The 27,096-nt window shown below is 33.1% G+C and overlaps 1 protein-coding gene across 2 annotated transcripts in view; it reads right to left on the reverse strand.

Moving 5' to 3' along the window:
- Arfgef1 (ARF guanine nucleotide exchange factor 1) overlaps nucleotides 1–27,096 on the reverse strand; it is a 104,989-nt gene that overhangs the window by 68,773 nt on the left and 9,120 nt on the right. Inside the window, exons 1-5 of one of the 2 annotated variants that reach the window (XM_071602337.1) lie at nucleotides 20,242–20,259; nucleotides 7,148–7,178; nucleotides 6,337–6,493; nucleotides 5,029–5,175; nucleotides 3,204–3,383 (exon numbers count right to left, since the gene is read on the reverse strand). In XM_071602337.1, coding sequence (XP_071458438.1) covers nucleotides 3,204–3,242 — 39 coding nt within the window. In that variant the 5' untranslated portion in view covers nucleotides 3,243–3,383; nucleotides 5,029–5,175; nucleotides 6,337–6,493; nucleotides 7,148–7,178; nucleotides 20,242–20,259. Of the gene's footprint in view, nucleotides 1–3,203; nucleotides 3,384–5,028; nucleotides 5,176–6,336; nucleotides 6,494–7,147; nucleotides 7,179–20,241; nucleotides 20,260–27,096 lie in introns of those variants that run through there. The other variant, XM_027932826.2, reaches the window with a different exon arrangement.

Here is a 27,096-nt window from a genome sequence, read left to right on the forward strand (position 1 = left end):
TTATCTATTTAAGGTTCATCTTCCAATCTGTAAGACCTTTGAAGGTAGTGGTCAAGTCAGTTTTGCTCATCACTAAATAACTGAAGCCTAACACAGTGCTAGGAACATACAAAAAAAAATTCAATAAAAACTTGTTGGAACAAATTAAACCAATAAAACTTAAAAATTGACAAAATTATTTTCATTCACATTACCAAAAATGCAGCGAGATCAGTTTTGTGGTTGCACAATATCAGAACTAAACTAATACCAATAAATAGGAGAATAAAGGAACAGACTATAGTATATCTTGGAAAACTATACATCTCTAAGAAAACATGAGGACAATCTCTAAGAACTGACATGAAATGTGCTTTCCAGGACACACTTTTAAGTAAAAAGATCAAAATACAAAAGAGTATCTATAGCAAGTGTGGTTCCCAGCCTTCAAAATGGCTATCAATGATGTGGCTTTCTAGTCTACTTGATTTTCACTTCCTTGTGTAGTCCCCTCCACACTAAACTAAGCATAATCTATGTGAGCATTTCTGATTATAAGGTATTCTGTCTTGACACTCTCTTTCTTGAATCATTCTTTCTGGGGAAGTTAACTGCAATGTCAGGAGCAGCCCTTGGAGACATACAAGGTATAGAATTTAAGGCCTTTCCCCAAGAGATCACATGACTGTAGCCCTATCTGATACTCTGATCCATGCAGCCAGTGGCAACCTTATTCAAAACCCAAGCCAGAAACTCCCACCTAAGCTACCTCGGTTTCTGTACACTTTGAAACTGTAAGAGGTGATCTTTGCTATTTAAATCTAAAACGTGAAGTGATCTGTTATGCAATGATAGATAACTAATATAATATGCTACCTTTCATGTGACACAGGATGCAATATGTGTATCTACTCATTTGTTAAGAAATGCAGGAAGGATAAGATAAAAACTAAACAGATTAGCTGCATTCAAGGGGTTGGAAAGAAATAAGGCAGAGAAACAGGGTGGTAAAAATTAGAAAGGAATGGGACTTCTCTGAATATACTTTTATACAGCTCTGATTCTTAAATCACAGTAATATTTTATAAACTCCCTAAATAGAGAAGTAAAACTATTTGGGATGTGAGGGTTTCTGAAAATGAAAAAAAAAAAAAAAAAAAAGTTAACAAACTAAGGTAAATGTATTTTAAAGAGATAAAATTTCCTCTTTGAAGTTGAGGAGTGTGGGGAAGAAAGGAACTAACATAAGTAACTTTGGAAAGCAGAGTTTGAACATATAATATAAAAATCAGAGAACTTTGCTTCTTCCAATGCTATATGTTAGCATTTCGAAAACTAACATTTAACAGGATTGAACAATCAGTACAGTGTAGAAAATTAAAGCCAGATTTCTTACTGCTTAGAGAAAGAATTTACAAATAAGGGATAAAGTTGGAATGAACCCTAGGTGGTTGTACTGGAATCAAAAATCAGTACAAACACATGGTTTTTCATATATACAGATAAATAGTAATATATAGTGTGTGGAGATGGGCATGGTAGGGATTAGTTTCCAGGCATCTATTTTTGGATGCTGAGGGCCTAGAAGTAATAACACCCTACAGACAATGAACACACTGAGCACTCAGATTTTGGTTTCCAAATATCATTCTTCAATTGAAGAAGTGAGGGCCCCTAGTTGAAGTGGTTGATTCCAGTGCTGAAAGAAGTAAAATTAAAAATGAGCATGGAACATTCTGAGATTCCAGAAAAGGATGCAAGTATTTGAAAAAGATGAGGGCTTATCAAAGGACGCAAGGCCAAAGCTAAAATAATATGGGTAACACACAAAGTAAATAATGACAGTATCAGATTATAATACAATCTGGTTAAATTAATATACATGAGTACGGATTGCCAGAGTAGCCAGAGTAAATAACTGAATAAATAAGTAAATTGGGAAGGGAGAGAAACTGCAGTTAATTAATACAGAAGGAAAAAGAGAAACAAAATCACCATTACAGAAACACCACAGAAATATGTTGCCAACAAGATTTCCTGTTGGGTACCAAAATTGTGGAGTATGGGGAATCTGAGGAGCAGCAGGATATCTATGCAGTCTTAAAATATCTTTCCCAAGACATTTATTAAGTACAGGAGAAAAACTAGTAACTTTATAGTGTAGAACCTGACAGTTCTAAACTTAACCAAGTGGTCAAAGTTACCACCAATAAGAAGACATATCAACATCATCAGTTCCTAACATAATACATAAAAAGGCACATTATTTCAGAGATGTTTTAGCAAAAACACATTCAACCTCATTCTAATTGTGAGAAAACAGGAAACAAAGCAAATTTAGGGATACTGGACCAAAAAACCTGACTAATACCCTTCAAAAACAGCAAAATCACAAAAGATATGGAAAGATGGAGGAATTATCAAGAATCTGGAGAAGACTAAGACATAACAACCAAATGCATACTAAATGTAACATGGGATCCTATGTCAGATCACAAATAAAAAAGAGACATTAGTGGGAAAAATTGGTAAAATTCAAGTAAGGTCTGTGGTTTAATTATTAATGTTGTGTCAGTATTAATTGCTTTTGACAAATTATACTACCATTGGGTAAGATGTTAAAATTAGTTCAAAATGAAAAGTTAGAAGTTGGTTTTTAATTTTGAAGACCTAGGCAATAGAACACAAACTAACCAAACCCACAAAATAAAACCTAAATGATTCTTTAGTTGTTAACCTCTACCAACCAATCTGAAATAGTTTTAAGTATAAGGAATATAAGACCTTTAATACACAAAAGATATATTTAATCATTATCAATATAGATCTTCATATGTAATTTTGTATGTGTATCTGTATGTAATTTCCAATATGTAATTATACACCAGAACAGATTAAATTAAGTAGTTTTATTTCTACATTACACTCTACTAAGCTAAAAATTCAGTAAAAGTTTCAATTCATAAACACTTCCCCAAGGAAGATGGCAACCAATATTTTTCACATTCTATTTGTGAACAACTAAAAATACACTTTGTCCAAAGTCAAACAAGTCAATAAATCTCAAAATAAAATGGAAAAAAACATCTCCAGTAAAGAGAAAAGAGACATGTTAATCAAAGATGCCCTTCTTCACAAGAACAAAGATTTCACTATAATTACTTTAAACTCCTTTCTATATTTGATACTTATGGTGCTCTACTCCGTCTATTTTAAATACTTACTGCTTGGTTTTCCATGCGTGCAAAGATAACATTTAGCATCTGAGTAAGAGTAGCTTTGGCTGTTGTCTGATTGATGAGATTTTTGCTTGCTAGATAGATATTGTAACATGTTCTCACAGCTTGCAGTACAGTTCCTTCGTGAATTTCTATGTGTTGTGATGTGACTGCAGTAAGTAAAGCCTTAAAAAAAAAAAAAAAAGCAAAGTTAAAGCAATTTTCTGTATCCAGAGTTTTAGCAAAACATTTTAAAAAATGAAATTTTTCATATTAAAATTAAAACTTTCAGAAACAATTATTGCTCTCAGGTAGCATACACAGAATTTTTACCTGTCTTGAATATGTCATCAACTGTTAAAATATTTGATGTTTTCCTCAGAGCAGTAGTTTCCACATTATCTTCCCCATTGCAGAACACCAGAAAAACATTTTAACTAATATGTTTTAACCTAGGTTTTATTAATATAAATATTATTTAATTAATTTAAATGTATGACATTTCAACTCTAATGTCACAGTAGAGCACAGATACAAACTTTATATACTCTATTAAACTAGAATGTCAATCCTGGAGGATAAACACTGCCTTTTTCACTTCCAATTTTCTGATATCTTTTTTACTGACTGGAGTCAACAAATGTGTTGTTGAAGACATTAATGAATTTTTAGAATAAAGCATTTAAAATAATTGTAAGGTGACTTCTCCAATAAAGTGATCAACTTTCATACATGTGAATTTTCACATGGAATTGGAACTTGGAATTTTTCAAGTATAAACACTTTTTGGGGGGGCCGGGGGTAACTAGGATTAAACTCAGGGGCACTTGACTACTGAGCCACATCCCCAGCCCTATTTTTGTGTTTTATTTAGAGACAGGGTCTTACTGAGTTGCTTAGTGCCTCACTTTTGCTGAGGCTGGCTTTGAACTTTTGATCCTCCTGCCTCAGCCTCCTGAGTGGCTGAGATTACAGGCATGTCCCATTGCGCCTGGCAAGTAAAAACGTTTTTTATCTTCCAGCTTGTCCAATGCTATGCATAGTCAGCATTAATAAATGTATACCTAGAGTAAACTCCAAAAGCCATCAAACTGCGTATGATAGGTCAAAATAATTAAACTGTTAATTATTAAAATATTAAATTAAAATAAAATGTGTGAGGCAAATACAGCTATAAAATGAAAAGATTGAGAAAGGGTTATACACACATCAAGCATTTTATACATGTAAACTATTTTCAGAAGTACTATAGTCACTAAAATTTTACTGATATGTAACATACTACCATTGATAGACTGAAAACATGACTAGTTTTTCTCTATTGGAATTCAACCATCCAGGTTCATTATAGCTTGAACGTAAAATTGAGTTTTGCTGAGCAGGTTTAATAGACAGATACATGCAAGGGAATCAGGAAAGCTGGTGGACAGTATTTCATGTGGTGATTGTTCCATGGCTTGAGAGGGCAGGCTATGAGGGGTCCAATAAAAAGAAGAAAGTAGGGAGCTAACAGATATAAGAATCACCCTAAAGCTTGAAGGGTAGAATACATATGACAAACACCAGAAATAGAAAAACTCTGGAACAGATTCTGGAGCCCAAACCTAAATTGGGACATTCTAAAGAAGGAATACAGGAATACAGTTGTCTTCTAATGAATTCTTGGCATTCAACAGAATCTCTTGATGTGGAGTCTAAAAAACACCCAAAGATCTCTAGTATAGCAAGAATGCATGTAAAAGGTATATACTATTTCAAGGTATATCAGAAAGGTCTCTTATTTTAAAAAGTATAGATTATGAACAATAAATCATCTTATATAACTAATTACCTTTATTATTTGCAACTGAACTCCTTCGTCTGTTTGAGGACCTTGGAAGCAGCCACATATTGTTTCAATTATTCTATCAATCAATTTTTTGCCTGGTGTGGTGCTATCTGGAGCATTGCCAGTCAAGTGCCCATAAGCAATAAGTTTCTGAAATGGAAAAAGGAAATAAAGATTCTCATTAATCAAATATATATATATATACACACACACACACACACACACAAATTGAATATAAGTGAAAATACAATATGATTGAATATATATTAACATTCTTACCAAAAAAAAAACCCACCAAGGTCTTATCAAAGTCAATATCAACTTTTTCTGTTGTTTACTACCTATAAATAGGTAAAATCATTTATACTTGCAATAATCACAAAATAGAAACCAACAGGCAATACTTTGAAAAAGCGATCCTTGAGCATTTGTCTCTGATGTCCTAGAATTGCTTACTGCCTTCTATCTAAACAAGGTTTTATTGATAATGCTTTTGTGGAAACTATTTTAACACTTAAATGATACAAAATCTCTTCCCAAGTTAGATCTATCAATCTGCAGCAAAACCTGCTTCTATACACTGGCACAATAAAACACCTATTTGTTCATTCATCGTTACATTATGCCTTGGAAGAAAAGCATTGATATCATATTTACAATTTTCTGAAGAAAAAAAAGTCAGATACCAGATGAACAAATCTTTAACCTATCTTAAGGACAAATTATATGAACTCTTCCTAGCCGTTGAATTTGTGTAATCTGGAAAGTAAGTACCCCTCTATCTAAAGCTTGTTTGACTCATAAAATATCTAAGAGGATCTTGTGAGTGTGTGTGTATGTGTAAGACAGTATGAAAGCGTTCAGAAATTTTCTGACATAGATAAATGTCATAGCTGAGGTCCAGTAGTGAAATAGTAAGTTGTGGATTTAACCTATTGCTTTAACTAAAATAGCAGGCACCTAGTAAAATAATTTCCAAATAATGACATATATAAAGTCAGTATCAGGTTACAAGCATTAATGTTCTTCCATTTCACTGATGGAATGAGTCCAAACCAATATTTTCATTATTGATAACCTTAGTAAAGACTTTAGGTCTCTCTAAGCAAATGATTTTTATTACCACTAAACTAGAAACATTTTTTTTTTTTGCAACTATTATTGTCTAATGAATATAAGGAACTATTTGGTTTCTCATCTCAAAAAAGAATATTCAAAGCTTTCACAGAAATATCTGAAACATCAACTGTTGAGCAGCCTTTTAGAAACACCTTCCAAATAGATGGTTATTAGATACCATTTTATACACACCTGTAAACAATCTAGAGATGTACTAACTATGCGGGGACATTTGGACTGACATGCCAACTCAAAAGGTAAGAAGTACTTGTCTGCTTCAATGAAATTGGTCTTTGATTTCACTGGTGGAAGGGTGCTTGATCCAGCTTTTGCTTCTCCATGAGGAGGACTAAAATAAAAAGAGTCTAATTAGAATATCACACTTATCATTACTGATGATAAGTTCATACAGAAACTCAGAATTTCAATTCTAAACGGAACCTTGCTAATGCAATTCTCTATCTTACCACATGCCATGAGGAAACCAAAGTACCAAAGCTGATTTGCCACAAGGTCAAAAAGTAGTGGCCAGAGCTATTACTAAACACAGTACACAAGTGTCTAGTCTAATATATTTCCAAAAACCTCTATATCTTTTATTAAATATCTCACTGCCACATAAATTTGTTATCATAATCCTTAAAAAGCAATGGGTTTTCTATTTGTCTTGAAGTTAAACTGACCTTTGGAGTTATTCAATTCTGCTCTAAAGAGGCTAACACTATCAAAGAAATCTAATTTTTCTAAATATCAATCAAAGTCTTTAAGAAAAGACTTTAAGGTATATCTCAGAAGTACCTTTCTTGTACTTATTATACAAGACTGTTTTATATTTAAATATGCTTTCAAATTATATTTCTTAAGAACCCATTTTTTTAAAAATGTATTTTACTACAAGCTCACACAAAGAAAACCTGTTACATTAAAAATTACTATTAATATTTCAGCCAAGACCAAAAAATTTGCAAATTATTTGTATTAAAGAGAAAAAAATCCCACAAACCTCTGTTTTTCAGTTTCAGCTTTTATTTCCTCTGTCAGGGAAAAAGAAAAGAAGCATACATTAGAAAACATAACAGAAAAGTCACTAAGAATTTGAATTTATGCTTTATAAACTCATTTGAAACTTCTACAAAAATTGGAAAAATACAAATTAAAAAAAAATTGGGTGTTTTATTATATGTATATATTTAGTATAAAACCAAACATTAACCACCATAGATGTGAAATTCCCAAAGAATTTGCCTTTCTCAGAGCATTCCCTTTTTTGTCAAGTAACTCTATTAATCATAAGTATTGAATAAAATATTATATATGTTAATACACTGAAGTCACAATATGTAAAGCAAATGATGGATGACGGGAAAAAATTCTCAATGCACCAGTCCTATGCATCTCAGGGAGATTATCAGGCCTGAACTATAATTTCTTTTTCTTTCTTTCTTTTTTAATTTTTTATTTTTATTAATTAATTTTTTGGTACCAGGGATTGAACTCACAGGCACTTGACCACTGAGCCACAACCCCAGTCCTATTCTTATATTTTATTTAGAGACAAGGTTTCACTGAGTTGCTTACGTCTTGCTTTGCTAAGGCTGGCTTTGAACTTTTGATTCTCCTACCTCAGCCTCCGGAGCCACTGGAATTACAGGCATGTGCTACCATGCCCAACTGAACTATAACTTCTTGAACATGTTTGTATGTTTGAATATTTAAACAATTTTTATATTTATGACTATATATATAAGTAACTGTGATCAAGAGAAAATATAATAAAATACAATAAAATATGCAGGCCCAATTTAAATTATGGGGAATTTGCCCTTTCACTATTTATAAGGAATGAGCTGAATTAGATAAACCCTACCTTAGTAGAAGACCCTGAAATTTAATTGATACATTGGGGGCTCTGGTTAATAGATTAACCCTACTTGAAATCTGGAAGAAAAGCATTTAACCAATATAACAGGTTCAGATGATTACTTTTCACATATACTAAGATATTTAAACCTTATAACAACCCCATGAAGTATGGACTATGATACCTCCATTTTAAACACCAGGAAATCAAAGTAGAGAGACTGAATAATTTGTCTGAGGATTGCACAGTTTGACTGTATGGCTAACTGCATTTCACCAGATTTCAATACCAAGTGATCAAACTGCAGATCCTGGTTATTAGCCACTGTATAATACAGGAGTATCTAAGCATATTAAGTAAAATGTGGGTATTATAAACAACTCAGGCCTATACATTTAGTAATTATTAAAAATATCGTTTATCAAATACTTTATGTATCAGAACAAATATTAAAACATCCATAAAGTGACACTGCCAAATCACCTTGCTATACAATGTATAATTTATTCATTACCAACTATGCGCCAGGCATTTGATTTTCAGTATTTCAGTCTAGTTCTCTGTGGACCAAAGTCCTTTCCATTTTACCAGTGGTGGTAATAAAAGAGAGATAGTGTGAAAAATATTACATGCAGCTACTTAAAATACTACTTAATAAAGGTTCACAATGTCTATAAAATCTGCATATCAGCTACTAAAATTGCACAGTTCAGCAGTACAAAAAAGTAAAACTTTATATCACCTTAAAATATGTATGGATAAAGAAAAATGCTGTACCAACTACTCTACATCTTCATATAAAATAATTTTAAAACAATACTTTTCATTTTAAAATATTACATTATTAAGAGGATAATGTCTCACTAAAACACAGGTATGGTAGAAAAAAGATTTGAGGCAGGGACAGGAACAAAGGTGGCAGTTTTTTTAATAAGGTGAAATTTCATTTATAAAATGATTAGGGAAGAGTATTCTGATTAAGTAAATCTTACATTAAGAATATCAAAGAAAGTGAAACAGTTTAAAGAGCACTATATTTTGATACCTTCTTAGTAACTGTGTGACCAAGAGAAAAAACTCTCACTTCACTACTAGATGACTGAAAAGGTCCTTTATCCTAAAATATAACTGGACAACAGCCCACCACCTGCTTTTGTATAGCCCATGAGTTTTACAATGATTTTACAGCCTAACATTTGCAATCAACTTAATTTTGAAAACACTAACACTGAACCCTAATGAAGACAAATGTTCTGTCCCCTTAAAAGAATTACATACTTTTCATTAGATCAAAAATTGTATTATTATTATTATCAATACAAATTTATATATTTTTATCTTGTTATTTAAGTACCCTATATAATATCCTTGGATTCTCCCTCTTGGCCCCAAAAGCCCTTTGCAGATAAAGTATGCTGACCCTTGTTTTCAAAACAAAATGATTCACATCTCATAGACCCTACAATTCATTTTACTATATGACTCCATTAGTTTTTTTAATGCCTTTATTTATTTATTTTTATGTGGTGCTGAGAATTGAACCAAGTGCTCTGCACGTGCTGGATGAGTGCTCTACCACTGAGACACAACCCCAGCCCCAACTTCATTAGTTTTTTAAACTAATAAAATACATCCAATACAAGCATAGTTGAAGGTAATGTTTCTCTATTAATTCAGATACCACAATTTTCTTCTTCTCTCTACTTCTCTTTGATAGTCCCCTTTTCTCTTTCCATATTGTAAGTGAGGGAAGCTCTGTTCAAAACTATGCTTTTTAAAAATATTTATTTTTTAGTTGTAGTTGTGGACACATACCTTTATTTTACATATTTATTTTTTATACGGTGCTGAGGATAGAACCTAAGGGCCTTGCACATGCTAGGCGAGCGCTCTACTGCTAAGCCACAACCCCAGCCTCTCAAAACTACTCTTAAAATAAAACCATGGGCAGGATGTAGTGGCGCACACCTGTAATCCCAGCGGCTTGGGAGGCCGAGGCAGAGGATTAGGAGTTCAAAGCCAGTCTCAGCAAAAGTAAGACATTAAAAAACTCAGTGAGACCTTGTTTCTAAATAAAATAAAAAATAGGGCTGGGGATGTGGCTCGGTGGCCAAGTGCCCCTGAGTTCAATCCTGATACCAAAAACAAATGTACTTTAACCCTCAATGTTTCTAATGTTTTAAATTACAGTGGACTAAATGTGAGCTGTAGTATTTTTCTTCATTTCCCTACATATCTATAACCCACACAATAAGAGTTTTTAATGTTTTGACAAAAAACTTTAAAGGTCACATAACAATCACAACTATTCCCACTGATGATTAAGATAGCTTGCATGGTTTTAATTTGGGTGGTTATCCTTATAGTCTTGCAAAATGCCTATATTTTTACAGCCACACAAAGACTGCCTGTATTCATTTTCATATATTTCCTTTCAAAGGCATTCAAGGCCACTTAAACTGAAAGACAGTAACATTAAAATGCAAGCAAGATGAAAAGGACCAGAGGCAATGGAAGAATGGTAGAGATTATTATTTATCAAAATACAGAAATTTGCAAATTTTAAACCACAATATTTTAAAATAAGATGAATATTTAAAAGAATATGCAATACTATGTTTGCACAGCAATACACAGTTTAAAACACTTTTCCACACCTTATCTAATTTTATTCTCACAGGATAATTATTCATTTTTTGGTAAGGAAAATAAGGATCAGATTAAATGATGGCTTATTCTGAGGACAGTCAGCTGGAAAGTAGTGATCCAAAAACTAATTTTTCTTGTCTTAATGTAGTATCCATTGTGTGCTAATTTAAGCAAATTTCTATTAAGTGGTACAACTGAAATGAATAAAAAATATATCCTAAATTATCAGGGTAAACTTATAAAGCAGTGGTTCTCAAAGTGTGGTCCCAGGACCAGCAGCATCAACATCACCTGGAAGTTTGTTAGAAATGCAAATCCTGGATGGGAGGGCAATTGGGCTGCAATATGTCACCCTTCTGACCACCAGGGTTGATTCAGCTGAACTGGCTGGCTAGGCAAGTATCCCCATCCTCCCTCATTGCTCCACGTGCATCCCTCCTGAAGCTGCACACTAGGTCAAAGGGGACCTGGTACAAGACTGTTCTTCAATCAAGGTTATATGAGTAGCTGCACTCCTCTGCTAGAACTTCCAAACAAGCTCTTAAGCAATGCAAAACCCTAGACTGTCCCCAAACCTACTGACTCAGAAACTCTGAAGGTAAAGTCCTATATCTGTATTTTCACAAGCATTCAAGGGATTCTAAAACACAAACAAGTTTAACATCATTGCTATGAGGTCCTTGCAAGAAACAAATGAAAGACAGCTGGGTTTCATCAATATATCCATAGGCATTTATTGTTTCTGTAAGATTTCTTTGACTAGGTTTTGAATGTCCTGTAATACAATCTTTGATACTGTCTGTGTTTTAACAAATTAGAGCTTGGTTAGCTTCTAGCAGCAGGCTCAAGAAATAAACTAATTCTCAATTATTATAGAAAAACATCCAAAGAAAAGACTACTGAAGCATCAAAATAAGCAGCATATTCAAAATAAAAATCATACAATGTTTAACTGTAAAATACTTTCTCATTAAATTCAGAAACACGGTTTGACTATTGTTGTAGTTCGGATACTAAATGTTCCCCAAAGGACCCTTGTGTTAAAGGTTAGTCCCCAGGGTGGCTCTATTGGAAGGTGATGAAATCTTTAAAATGAGGTCACAGTAAGAGGTCTTCAGGTCATTGTCCTTGAAGTGGATAGAGGCTTCCCAATCTCCTCCTCATTCTTCTTTGCTTCTTAGATATGAGGTGAACAATTTTGCCCCACCATATGCTCTTGCCAGATATGGTATCTTGCCACTGGCCTGCCATGATGTGGGCTAATCAATCATGGACTGAAACCTTCAAAATTGTAGATAAATAAAGCCTTTTTTCTTATACTTGTCTCAGGTACTTTGGTATGGTAACAGAAAGCTGAGTAACATAACCACAATCAGTTAAATACTTTCAACAATGCTCTGAAAAAATACTACATATTGTAACTAGATAATATGTGATAATATTATCATTTCTGACCTAAAATAAGATATAAACCAGAGGCTTGATTTATTCAGTACTGTGTAACCATAGCTCTTTTTAAAAAAATCCCAGAATTTGAGTATTGAAATTCTTTCAATAATTATTTTCTATTCATTAACTCGTCTATTCCTTCAGAACTATTTTTATAAAATTTTAAAATAATCTCTTAAAAACATATATAGATGGAAAACCTTTTTAATCAAAATTGGAGGAAATGGGTCACAGTGAATTAGTAAAAGAATATTTTCTTAAAGTGTTTTGAAGGAGCACAAGTTTTATTCCTTTCAAATACATTCAATAATTGAAATCAAGTCAACAATATTTGTAAGGCATAGAAGTCATTTAATGAGCATATGCAAGTTATATCTCACCTCCTAAAAATATTAAAAATTCTCTCTCATATTATTTTTACTATTATTTAGAAGCTTCCTTCCCAACTGACAATACAAATATATACTTCAACACAATATCTGCATGGATTCAACATCAATTTTGTCTTATATGTAGTGTTGTTTATACAACAGCAGCAGTTACTCAATGCTGACTCAACTGGTAATTTAAGGAAAGACTTCAAATTAATAGTTTTTAGTAAACACATTAGAATTTATAAATCCAAAGTGTTACTTTAATACTATGATCCATCCAAATTATGTACACAAGGCTAGGAGTAGTGGCACATGCCTGTAATCCTAGTGACTTGGGAGGGAGGCTGAGGCAGAACAAGCCTCAGCCATTTAATGAGATCCTGTCTCAAATAAAAAGGGGTACAGATATAGCTCAGTGGTAAATCCCTGGGTTCAATCCCCAGTACAAAAAAAAAAAAAAAAAGTATATGCAAGCATTATTCTGGGGGAAAAAGTGCATAACTCTCATTAGATTAACAAAGAAGCCCATGATTCTATATTAAGTTGTTACAGGGTCAATTATGATTAAAAACAGTAAGTTGAATTGAATCAACTACGACAATATATATGAAAGTACTTTTTACTAAAACTAAGTATTTTTAATAAAACACTGCAGAAATATAAGGAATCACTCTGGAAAATAACATTCCTTTGGATGTAAAGATTATACCAGGATGACTTTTCCATCCTGGTATGGATAGAAAAGTGACTTTAGAAACACATTTCATACCAGAATTAAAATACAGGAGTTAAAGAGAATGGCAGTAATCTAGAGCAGAGAAAATGGCTTGAACTAAAGCTGTCACAAGAGGAAGGAAAAACTGTAAATTCCATGGGCAAGGAAGAACAGAACTACATCATTTGTTGGGGAAAGGGTAGTTAGCAAAGAGAGATCTGGCTTGCATGGGTGAATGAAAGGTACCATTAACTTAGACATAAAATGTAGTTTCTCATAGTGTCAGGGAAGCAGTGGGGGGAAAAGTTGAAGAGGTAAGTCTGTGTTGTGTTTTATTTTAAACTATAGGATGTTCAAGTGGCAGTATCTAGCAGGATCCAAGATAGGTTGAGTATCCCTCATCTGAAATGCTTAGGACAAGAAATGTTTCAGATTTTATAATTTTTCACATGTTGGAATATTTGCAAAAACTTTACTGGTTGATCAACCCTAATCTAAATTTGTGAAATCAGAAATGCTCTGAGATCACCAATTTTCTGAGAAACAAGTTTTGGATTCTGGAGCATTTCTGATTTTGAAATGATTTTCAGATTAGGGATACTCAACCTGTAAAGGAATTTGAAGACTGGGAGATAGCATGACAGAGTTTTTTTTTTTCCAAAATGGCCAGTATGATATTTGCTATGCATATTCTGCAAAGTGACCTTGTCACAACCCCAAGATCAGCTAAAATCTAATTCCCCTTCCCTTAAATCTGGGCTAACCTTAAAAGATTCATTTATAAATAACAGAATGCAGTGGAAATGACAGCATACAACCGCCAAGGTTGGGTCAGAAAAAACCATGTAGCTCTTGCCTGATTCTTTTGGAATGCTGGGTCTCCAAATACCCCTCTTGGGATCTAGAAGCCCTGATGTGAGAACCCCAACCAGGCCACTTGGAAATCACAAAAAGTGGTCAACAGTTCCACCTGAGCCCAGCTTTCGGGTCATCACCCAGGCACCAAGCATGTGAATGAAGAAGAATCCAGAAGATTTTAGTTCCCCGCCATTCATATCTCCCACATTCATTTGAGTCTTCCCAGCTGAGGTTCCAGACATATCCCACCAGAACTCCAAACACATAGTCTGTAAGCATAATAAAACATTCACTGTGTCACACCAAGAAGTCTTGGGATGTTTTATTATTCAGCAATAGATAACTGAAACAGAAAGAGCTGGAGACATAAGATGACTGGGGTTTGAAACAAATTCTTAGCAAATGGGGAAGGAGAGATAAAGAGGCACAAAGTACTTCAAGAACATGGAAGATTAAGAGATAATAATGCTTAATAAAATGCACCTACTGTTTTGCCTTTGCCTTTGTAATGCTCCTTATCAACCTCCTCAGAATCTGGATAATCTACAGCTGACCTGGCAAATTGACTTCTCTCCTCAAGATGGAACTAAAAATTCACCGCACAGGGGAAAATTCCAGAACCAGCAACAGCTTTCCCCCATTTCCCACACTCACCATCAGTATTTATGTGCTCCCATAGAAAGGGAATAGAATATGTAGTACAATATGATATTTTGATGTGTTTGCATTGTCAAATGGTTAAACCAAGCTCATCAATGAATCTATCATCTCATGTATTTATTATGTTTTGTAGTGAAAATATTTAAAAATCCACTTAGTAATTTTCAAATATACAATAAGTATTGTAGTCACAATAGTAAAATCTGGAAACAACCTAAGTGTTCACTGAATGAATGAAATACATAAAATGTGGAACACACACACACAGCAGAATCCTATTCAGCCTTGAAAGAGAGGGAAATCTTGTCAATAGAAACAACATGGATAAACCTAGAGGATATTACGCTTAGTGAAATAATCCAGGTATAGAACACCAAATATCATATGATCTTATTTATATATGGAATCTAAAAAAGTCAAACTTAAATAAACAAGGGTAGAATAGTGGTTACCAAAGTCTGAGGAAGAAGTTGATCAAAAGGTACAAAATTTCAAGTGGGACAAAAGGAATAAGCTTTAGTGATCTTTTAATAAAATAGGAACATTTAAAAATTTTTTTTCATTCCTGATACCTGGCACAGTGTGAGAAACACAAAGTAGATATTTAGTAAATGTTACCATATTAAGAAAAAAGAAGAAGAAAATAAAATCTCCCGTCCTTCTCTGTTATTTCCTTCCCTTTTCCTTTTCACATCTTCACAACTTATAGTTCTTAAATCTAAAAACAGGAATAGAAAGTGATGCTGTGAGTATCCAAAGCTACCTGTTTTGAATTAATTTGGAGTTTAACTTCGACTTAGATTCATGGGTTTTCAAGTCATTTAATTGGTCAGAAGAAACAAAGCTTTGAAACCTAGGTGATCTGGGGGAAAAAAAAAAAAAAGACTTTTTGCTCATCAGTCTCAAATTCACAAATGCTAACCATCTTTTCTCTTCAAACAAAATAAAATGTAGTAAATGGTCTCAATCAATGGTTTTCAAAATTGTTTAACTGCAAACCACAGGAAGAAATATTTTAGAATGAATCCCAGAACATACATATGCATATGTTATAAAAGTAAAAATTAAATTATTACTCTTATTACTTGCAATATATTCTCATTTTCTATTCTATTTTATTAAAAAAAAATAACACTAGACATAAAACACAGAGACTTCACAACCAATGGTGGTTTGTAACAACTAATACAAAATTTGTTGGTACTATACACTAACATACAAATTCAAGAAGTTTAATGAGCCAGATATGATGGCAAATGCCAATACTTCCAGCAACTCAGGAAGCTGAGGCAGGAGGATCACAAAGTCAAGGTCAGCTTCAGCAACTTAGTGAGACCTTGTCCCAAAATAAAAAATAAAAAGGGATGGGGATGCAGCTCATTGGTAAAGCAACCGGGCATTTAACCCCTAGTAATGTGAGGAATATAGAGAAAGAGGAAAAAAGCTGCTAGAAATCCAAGGAAATAAATGTGAAGGCACATTATAATCAAATTAGATAAAACTAAACACAAAGAAAAATACCTTGAAAGCACACAATTTATAGAGAAACAATGCTTTAGAATGACAACGGATTTCTCACAAAACATTATGGTGGCCATCATCTGGGGGCAGTGGTATGACATTCCAAGAGTTGAAGGAAAAGAATGATTACACAGAATTATGCATAAGTACATATTTTTTTCAGTGAAAAATCCTGAAGGAACGAAATATAAAAATCAAGATCTCAGATGAAAGATAACTAAAAAAACAGTAACCACTAGACCTACCCTGAAAGAATCTCTAAGTTCTTCAAACTGAAAGGAAATGTTAAAGAAATTCTAAAATATCAAAAAGAATGAAAAGTGTAAAGACACAGAGAAATGTAATGGTATCCTCCCTCTTCAGTTTTCAAAATATGTTACATATTTGAAGTAATAATAATAATAATAATAATAATGTCACTTGTTGCTCTTCATATATGTGGAGGAAATTTTTAAGAGAACAATACTATAAAGTGGGAAGGCAAAGGGATAGAATTCAAGTTTCTACAGTTTACTTAAATAGATATAATGCTGACATCAGTATGTTTTAAGTTATGAATGAATAATGTAAAGCCTAGCAACCATTTAAAAAATCAAATGTACACTAAGTAAACACCACAGAAAAAAAATGTAATCCTAAAAATTTTGAGAAACCCATATAAAAGCAGAAAAAAGGTCAAAGGGAAGAAAAGCAATACCAGAAAACAAAAGTAAAATGGCAGACTTAAGCCATAACGTTATCAATATTACATTAAATATAAAAGGTCTAAGAATAAGAATTTTAAGACAGAGTTTGGCAAATAAAATTTTAAAAACACAAACCTACTATAATAGTGTTCCCAAGGGGACACATTCCAAGACCACAAGTAGATGCTTGAAACTATGGAAAAGTACCAAATCTTACATATACTATGTTTTACCTATACATGCATACACAAAGTGGATGCCTTTTCCATCTTTATGACTGATCATACACTATGACCATAATTTTTATAGTCTGAGATATGACAGCAAAATATGAATTTCTCTTACCTTCACAAATTTATGAATAGTTGATCTATTTTACCGCAGATTCTAGCAAATGCAACATAATATTTTTTCCTTTATTAAATCAAGAACTTCTACCTTTAACTTAATGGAAGCACTTTCTAGCTTGTGTTTGGCATATCCAAACTGCCAGCATTACTAGTCTTGTGCTTTAGGGTGTTATCAAGTAAAATAAAGGTTAACTGAACACAAGCAGTTTTGACAATGGACCCATAACTGAGAGAGCTACTAAGTTATTATGTACAATGTGGATATGTCACACAAAGTAATGATGTACATCTGGGGTAGAATGAAGTAGGATAGTGCAAGATGTAAAACTTAAGAATTATTTATTTCTGGAATTTTCCATTTAATATTTTTGGACTGCAATTGACTGCTGATAACTAAAACTGTGGAAAGCAAAACCCCAGGTTAAGAGTGTACTACTATTTTCACTAATAACAACATGCAACTAACTTCAAATACAGTATTATAATGCTACAGGTAGTTTGAAAATAGATGGAAAAAGATATCAAAAGAAAACAGGAGTGACTACACTAATGCCAGCTAAATCAGGATTGGACACAACAAGAAAATGACTGAACAAAATACATTACAGAACAAAATACATTATATAATGATAAAAGAGTCAAAACAGCCGGAACACATAAGCAATCCTAAACGTGTATGCAATAAACAAGAGCTTCAAAAAACATAGACTGAAACATAGAAGAGAAAGAAAAGACAAATCTATAATCATAGCTGAAAAACGTCAACATCTTTTTTACCATTAACAGAAATGTTAGACAAAAAACCACCAAAGAGATAGAGCTAAACAATACCATCTATTAACGGGATTTAAATTTATAAAATAATCCACTGAACAAGAATAGAATACACATTCTTTTTAAACGCCCACGGAATATTTGCCAAGACAGTCCCCACACTAGATTATAAAACAAAACTCAACAAATTTAAAAGAACTGAGACAGGGCTGGGGCTGTAGCTCGGTGGCACAGCGATTGCTTCGCATGTGTGAGGCACTGGGTTCAATCCTCAGCACCACATAAAAATAAAATAAATAAAAGCATGCTGTCATCTACAACTACAAAAAAAATTTAAAAGATCTGAGATAATACAAATAAAATAGGAATCAAGAGGAATAACAGTAAGATTTCCAAACACTTAGAAATTAAAAACAATTCTAAATAATCTATATGTTAATAGGAAGTCCCAAGGGCAATTTAAAACAAAAAAAGAAACAAAACAAAAATGACAATCAATTTTGTGGGATACACTGAAACATGCTGAATGGGAAACTCAACAACAAATACTTCATTAGAAAAGAGGAAAAGGCTCCAAATCTAAGCTTCTCAGCTTAGGCAACTACGGGGGAAAGTGCAGAATAAATCCAAAGCAAGAAGAAAGAAAGAACACAAGAGCAAAAATCAATTAAATTGAAAACAGAAATAGGAAAAATAATTGAAAAAAGTTGATCTTTGGAAATATCGATACAATGAAAATTTCTGATTATCGTGGGGAAAAAAGTCACAGAATAGCACAGGGAAAAAAAAAAGACACAGAATAGTGGAATAAAACAGGGTATTACCACATACAATGCAGACATGAAAGGGACAAGGTGCAAACAACTCTACTGAATTCACAGTTCAAGAACTACAAAACATGAAATCTCATAACTCAAATAGTTTGAAAAATTCTACCAAATATTTATAAAAGAATTAACACCAATTCTATACATATTTATAAAAAGCTTCTCAACTCATTTAATGAACTCAATGGTTTTTTTGGTTGGTTGGTTTTTTGTTTGGGGGCGGCGGGTACCAGGGATTGAACTCGGGGACACTCAACCACTGAGCCACATCCCAGCCCTATTTTGTATTTTATTTAGAGACATGGTCTCACTGAGTTGCTTAGTGTCTCAATTTTGCTGAGGCTGGCTTTGAACTCTCAATCCTCCTATTTCAGCCTCCCAAGTCAATGCTGTTTTGATGATAAAACTGGATTGTTGCATAGAGTAGAATGAACTTGGTTAAGAGTAGCTATAAAAAAAAAAAAAAAAATCCAACAACAGGAATTTGATATAAAAAATAAATACTTTCTCCTAAGATCTCAAACAAGGCAAGTACATTTGTACTCTCATTACTTCTATTCAACTTTGCACTAAATGGCAGGGGAAGGGCAGAGGAAGGGAGAGAAAAGGAGAGAAGAGGAATAGAAACATTTGGACTGAAAGGGAAAAAAAAATCATTTTTCCAAAGATGACATTATTGTCTTAAGTAAAAAATTCCAAAAAATCCTGAATAAATATCTCTTAGAATCTGCAAGTGAACTTGCAACTTATTGAGACCCTATCTCAAAATACAAAATTAAAAAATTAAAAGAAATGGGCATGTAGCTTGGCGATAAAGTACCCCTGGGCTCAAAACCCAGTAGCAAAAAAAAAAAAAAAAAAAAAAAAAAAAGGTATAAAAAGGTAAGACTATACATTTTTTTAAAAACCCTTAAAACTGAGTAATAAGAAGGCTGGGGTTGTAGCTCAGTGGCTGAGCTCTTGCCTTGCATGCGTGAGGCAGTGGGTTCAATCCTCAGAGCCACATTAAAAAAATAAATAAAACAAAGATATAATATCCAACTTAAAAAAGAATTAAAAAAAAAGAGCAGTAAGAAAACAACCACCAAATTTTAAAATGGGTAAAAGACTCAGACATTCCCCCATAAGAATGCATATATTACAAACATACGAAAAGATGTTCAACACAGTCATTAAGGAAATGCAAACAACAACCACAATGAGACAACCACATCTATTAAAATAGTAGTAGTTCAAAAATACTGACACTACCAAGGGTTGGTGAGAATGTAGAGCAACTGGAACTCACACACATTGCTGGTGGGAATGTAAAATGGTATAGCCACTTTAGAAAACAGTTTGGAAGTTTCTTATAAAGTTAAACATATACTTACCATATGACCCAGCAATCCCACTTCTGGGTACTTATCCTAGAGAAATGAAAACTTAAGTTCACATAAAAATCTGTACATGAATGTTTATAGTAACTCTAGTCATATTCCCCAAAACTGAAAACTCAATGAGTGACAGAAAAACAAACTAATACATCCACATAATGTAATAGTACTCAGTAATAAAAAAGGAACAAACTACCAATACATGCAACAATTTGAATGATTTTTCAAAAGCATCCTGAAAGAAGCCAGTCTTAAAGATCACATACTATAGATCCAATATGACATTCTCAAAACAACAAAATTATATGACAGAATAGATTGGTGTTTGCCAGTGTTCAGGTATGTAAGGAGGGGTGTGGATATAAAGACACAGCAAAAGGGAATTTTTTGAAGTGCTTATACAATTCTGTATATTGACTATGATAAAGGTAACAGAAATTTTCATGTGAATTAAAATTCATGGAATTGTACACCACAAATCAGAGGTAATTTCACAGTAAAAAAACAAAATTGTAAAGCAAAAATAAGACACCTAGGCTCATTCCCAGACTTAGTGAATCAGAATTTCCAGAATTGCAATGCAGTTGGTTGCATTTTTAAGAAGTGCCTTGGTTTATACTGGTGTATATCCTTTTAACATGATAAGCCTGATAAGGATGAGTACTTTTAACTCCTTCAAGTACATTTCTCTATCCATTCTGTCACTTCTTTAGGTAAAACTCTCATGGCTTATCAAGACAATTTATCTTCTACTTAGTGCTAGAGTGATCTTTAACAAGATAAAGTTAAAAGTACATTCTTTAGCATGGCACATAAAGTTAAAGTACATTCTTTAGCATGGCACATAAGATCTCCATGATTTGGCCTGTCTACCACTCTCATCTTTCTCTATGCCTTTTTTGTATTTCACAACCCAATAATAAAGGAATGCTGCAAATCCTATAAAAAAGACCTATTGTTTCACACCTCTAGGCTTTTGTTCAAACTATGTCTTCTGCCTGAAACCCACTTCACCATCAATTTGCAAATACTTCTCAAGAGAGCCTCTATCATATGTTCTGTGTTACTCCCCAACCAAAAAATCTTTTAGTGGTTTTCCATCACCTATCACATTTTCCATGAGCCTCATCTCTTATCATTCCTGCTGTACACTTAACACACTAATTGTTCCCCTACCTTTCACATAATTCATGCCTTAGTTAATGATGTTTCTCCCTTCCCCAGAATATTTTTCTCACTCATCTTTTCCTGGGTAAGATCCATGCATCCTTCTAAAATAAATAGCTATTATCTCCATGAATTCTTCTCCTCCATTAAAGGCCAAGATAATTACACTTCTCTATTCCCATAGCTTCCTTTGGTTATTATAATCACAGCACTTACCTTATTATATTGCATTTTTTAAATATTAAATTTATTTTTTCATCCCTTTCAATTTACTTAAGAGCAAAGACCAAATTTTATATATTTATATTCCTTAAGCTTAACATAAAATCTGGAACAAAGGGACACTTAAGGGTTTCTTGAGAAGAGCAATAAATGAAAGAGAAATTTTACCAGATAACACACATCTCCTTTTCTCCAAAAGGAAAAAAGTGTCTAACCATGTGTCAATAACACGTAAACCTCTACCTATAGCTCAGATCATTCTCCTAAGCTTATCATGTTATAAACTACTGTCAACTAAACACCTTAACTTAAATGTCCTACCTGCATCTCAATCTCAATTCAAATATAATGACTGTTTTTCTTCCTCAACCTCTTTATCTCAAAAGTGCTTCCTTATAGTGTCATTTTTAAACCAATCCAAGAGCCCCAAATCACTTCATGAGAAACTTCAATATCATTCTAAATCCTTACTTTTCTTTCTTCTTCATACTCAAAGAGTTATAAAGTCCTATTAATTTTCTGAGATCTAAGCTTTCCATTTTCAGTGCCTCAGGTTCAAGTACCCTTTTCTTCAAACCTGGGCATGGCAACAATTTATTAGTTCAATGGACTCACTGCCTACCGTTCTGAATCCCAGCAATCTTTTTTTTTCATAATGGCAACATGATTTTCTGAAATGCATCATCATTTCACTCCTTTGCTTGGCACCAAAATGTCTATAAGAAAAAGCACAGCATAAAAAGGTCTTCAATGATCTGGCTTCTGCTTTCTTCCCTATATATCTCACAGTCATGATGAATTTCTTATAGTTCCTGAAGAACAGCCATGCTTTCTCATACCTCTATGCCCAAGCAGGAAGTTTTACCTGTAAAATTCTATAGTATATTCACCTCACAATCTTCCAAGACTGAGGTCTAGGGTGATAGAATTCTATCTGCTCCACAAAGGTATTCCTAATCCATGACCCCAATACCCACTACTACTCCTGGAAAAAAAATGATCAATTATTCCTTTAGGTTTCCATCAATTTCATATATTTCTACTATAATACCTACTTATTACTTATAACATCCATTTATTGCAAATCTGTCTCCTTCCATCCTAGGAGATTTATCAGTTCCTTCAAGGCAGGAACCACATGTGAATGGTCCCAGCTTCCCTAGTTATCTAATACAATTGTGAGACACACTGAAAGCTTCAATAAATGTTTATTAAATAAAATGACAAAAGTTAATCAGTCTTTATATTGTCATCCCCTTATCCCACCACTAGGGATTGAACCCAAGGGCAGTTTACCACTGAGCTAGATCCCCAGTCCTTTTTCTTTTTTGAGACAAGTTCTAGTTAACTTGCCCAGGCTGGTCTTAAACTTGCAATCCTCTCGTCTCCACTTCCTGAATAAATGGGATGACAGCTGGGTTCATGTGCCACCATGCCCAGCTTTTATGTTGTTCTTTAACTCTATGGTAAAATCAGAATTCACAATAACAAAATTTAGTATACAAAACATTAGGTTGTCCCAAAAAGCCACAATGAAGCAAAAATCTACTATTTTGCTCTTAAAAAAAGAAAACAACTAATAAACAGGTATTCATCCCCCATATACACAAAATAAGTTGGCAAAATTATGATGAGTGCCTACACCTTTTAAAGAATATACATTGCTCCTAAGTGCAAAGTAAAAAAGTTATTTTTAATACTTTCTCACTGCACCTTTTCTATCCTTTCTCTCACCTATAACCTCAAGCTATCCTTAGGTTATATTAGTTCCCTCAGGCCTATCCTAGTCCTGCTATGCCCTATAATGACCCATGCTCCAAAATTATTCCATTCTCTTATTATTTCAAAATTTATCATTCTATCAGTGGGGCAAAACTCATATGAAGGCAAGAGATTCCTCTCATGAAACTTAAGGACAGCATCCAACTTGAGTAACTAATGTTTAATATCCCCCCAAAAAATATGCATTTTAAAAGAGGTAGTTATAAACATAAATAAGTAGTGAATTAATGTAATATGAAAACAGCTTTCTGAGACATTTCCTAAGGGATGAAAAAGAGAAAGAAAAACATAAGTTCATACACTCTGGACTAAATGAATTATAATCAAGTTATACTACAATGGACACAATTTCAGCTCACTGATTTCAAGAAAGCATTTATCAATATGAAACATGAGAATAAGAACAGCTACAACTCACAGTATTGTTCAGAAATTCAAATGAAATAAACAGGAAAGTACTCAATAACTTGCAGGTTCTATAACTGAAAAGAACTTGGTATTCAACTCCATAAAGAATGCAGATCCAAAATTTTGCATAAATAAATGAATACTGATTTTTTCAAAACTGGGTTTTCTATAGACATCATGTGACTTTGTGTCCTCTGTCTTCCATATCTAACTCACTTGTCTTATCCTTTTAGCTGCTTCCCATTCCTCCTGGGGTCTAGCAAAAGCTTGCCATCAACCTATTTTTCTACACTACTGAATATTTTTTTTCATTCCACAATTTAGCAGTCACCTGGAGGGTAACAGCGACGGTTTTTAACTACATAATAATTTGTATTGAGCTGCTCTCATTTTTAAGTTTTCTCAACTTAACTTTAAAATTTGTCTTCATGAATAAAGAATATTTTCATTTATTAATGCTGAGATTCTGAGAGTTTACCAAGAAAAGAAAAAGATAAGGACAATTAATAGGAAGTGAATATAAATAGAATGATTTTTAAAATGGCACTGAGCACCATGCCTGGGGCCATGTGCTTACAGTCCCAAATACTTGGAAGGCTGAGACCAGAGGATGGCCTGAGTCCAAGGGTTCAAGGGCAGCCCTGCTACTACAGCAAAAACCACTCTCAAAAAAAAAAAAATAGCGAACAAAAGAAACTGAATTATTGCTACATTTGGATACTGGTCCATGATTTAAGGGTACCACCGGCCTTCCATCGGTGTAACTTTTAAGTGGTGGGGCCTACTGAGAAGTCCTTAGGCGTTATTCAGGAGGGTACCCTTTCTGTTCTTGGCTAGAGATGTGACTTTTTGTTCCTACACATGATCCTGCCATCATTTACTACCCTCACCAAAGGCACCACGCCTTTGAACATCTAAAATCATGAGCTAAATAAACCTTTATTTCTCTTGAGTTATCTGCTACAACTATTTCATTGTAGCAATGCAAAGCTGATTAATATAAATGCTTTGATATTTTTTAATGAAAAACTCAGTATTAAAAATAAGAATTTAAAAAAAGGTGTCTGTGTCTGTGGGTATTTGTTTTGTTTTGAGATGTCTTATACTGCATTGCCCCAAGCTGGCTTCAAATTAAAAATCCTTCCACCTCAGCCTTCCCAGTAGCTGGGATAACAAGCAAGTGCAAGAATTTAAAAATTCAAAAGAACTTAAAAAATGCAACATTCTTAAGAACATCTAATTTCCTAATATTTTAATTTCTTATATACTTCTGGGAGAACAAAATTATTAACAGTGACTATCCTACACAAAATATTTGGGAACATTAATTTACTAAATCAACAAAACCTTTTCATTAAGAAGTTTTAGTCAAGCAAACTGGTAAAAAAAAATATTCATTACACAGAACAACATTAGGCAAGCAAGAGTAGCAAAATCAAACAAAGCTCCTCATTTGCTGTTAATGAAAGATAATATTGCTTTTAAAAATGTAGGATAGAAAACATCAATGAGCCTGAATTTGTAGAAACAATTTGGAAGAATGTTACCAAAAATCCAATTTAATAATAGAAATCTGAAAATATTCGTATATATAATGTTGATGATTTTGAGAACCTAAAATTTTCTTAGGGAAATCAGAATTTTGAATATTAATTGCCTATTCAAGTGTGCTTTTTAAAATGTAAAAGAAAATTAAGAATTGAAAAAATATTTATGTCATTAGAAATAGTTAGCCAATAAGATAATAAGATAGTCACATAAGATTTTTTCACTGATTTTTTTTTAAGGGAAGCATATGCTACAGATAACTAAGAATAGTACCTTTTCCACTCAAGAGTTTTCTCTAACAGCCATAGAAACAGGGATTAAGAAGGGAAATAACAACAACAAAAAAACCCTTTTTCTTCATATAACAACACAAATGCGCTGCTCATTTAGGAGAAAAAAAAATTCTTATAATTAACTCCAGTTTCTGCTTTTACATCTTCTCATAACAGCTGTAGACCCAGAATTCAACAGTATTTGCCATAGAACTCCTATCCTCAAATAATTATAAAACTTATTTAGGGGCACCATTTATTTTTAAAGCTTATAATTAACTGCTAACTGACATCAGACAATCTACACCTTATTTTTATTCTTCACATCACTAGAAGATACACACAATTCCATTCTTATTTCTAAAGATAAATGCACATTAGAATTTACATACAACCTTTTGCTTGTCACTGCATCAAACACATTCTCAACAGGTTAAGTAATAAAACTTATGAAACAGAAGCATGAGAATCTAATAAAATAAGTGAAACAAAATAATCAACTTCTTCCCAACTATAACACTTTAAATCTAATGTATAAAAATCAAAGTTTAAAAATGCCAATTAATATATTAATAAAACGTTAAAAGTGAGCACTGGAGAACTTATAAGAAAAATCCTGTTGTGTCCGCCAATAACTAAAAAATAAATATTAAAATTCTCTCTTCTCTCTCTCTCTCCCCTCTCAAAAAAAAAAAAAGAAAAGAAAGAAAAGAAAAGAAAAATCCTAAAATTACCTGGAAAAAAACAGCAAGCAATATTATAAAATAATAAATAAGAGACAGTGAAGACTGATCAATTTTACTAGATACTGTGTTAGGTACTATGCTAATGTAAATTGAAAATAACTCATTAAGTAAGTAAATGTTATTTTTAAATTACTCAAGTAAAAATCCTACAGTTAAATAATCTACCAATTCAGAGGGGGAAAAATGAACTTGTTAAATACATAACTCATAACCTGCTTTGGTATAAATGTTTGGGTCCTCCCCAAATTCATATTTCGAAACCTAATCCCCAATGTGATGGTATTAAGAGGCAGGGCCTTTGGGATGTGGCTAGGTCATGAGGGTAGAGATCTCATGAATGGGGTCTTTTATAAAAGGAACCTGAGAGAACCCATTGCTTCTTTCACCAGTTAAGAACACAACTAGAAGGTGCTGTCTATAAGGAATGGACCTATACCCAGTCAGGGATCTTTGACTTCCCAGCCCCCAGAATTGTGAAAAACGAATATTTGTTGTTTCTAAATCACTCCATTTACGGTATTTTGTTATAGCAGCCAGAACAGACTAAGACATACCCTAAGAAATCTTAAGAAAAAAATATGAACAAAATGAATAAAATTTATAGAAAGCAAAAGTAAAATTACTGTTACAGAGTTCTTGTCTATTTTATTTTTAGAAAAGAAAAATTGCAAAGGAAAGATGAAAAATAGATCAAAACCATAAAACTG

Source organism: Marmota flaviventris, chromosome 15, assembly GCF_047511675.1.
Source record: "Marmota flaviventris isolate mMarFla1 chromosome 15, mMarFla1.hap1, whole genome shotgun sequence".
NCBI lineage: Eukaryota > Metazoa > Chordata > Mammalia > Rodentia > Sciuridae > Marmota > Marmota flaviventris.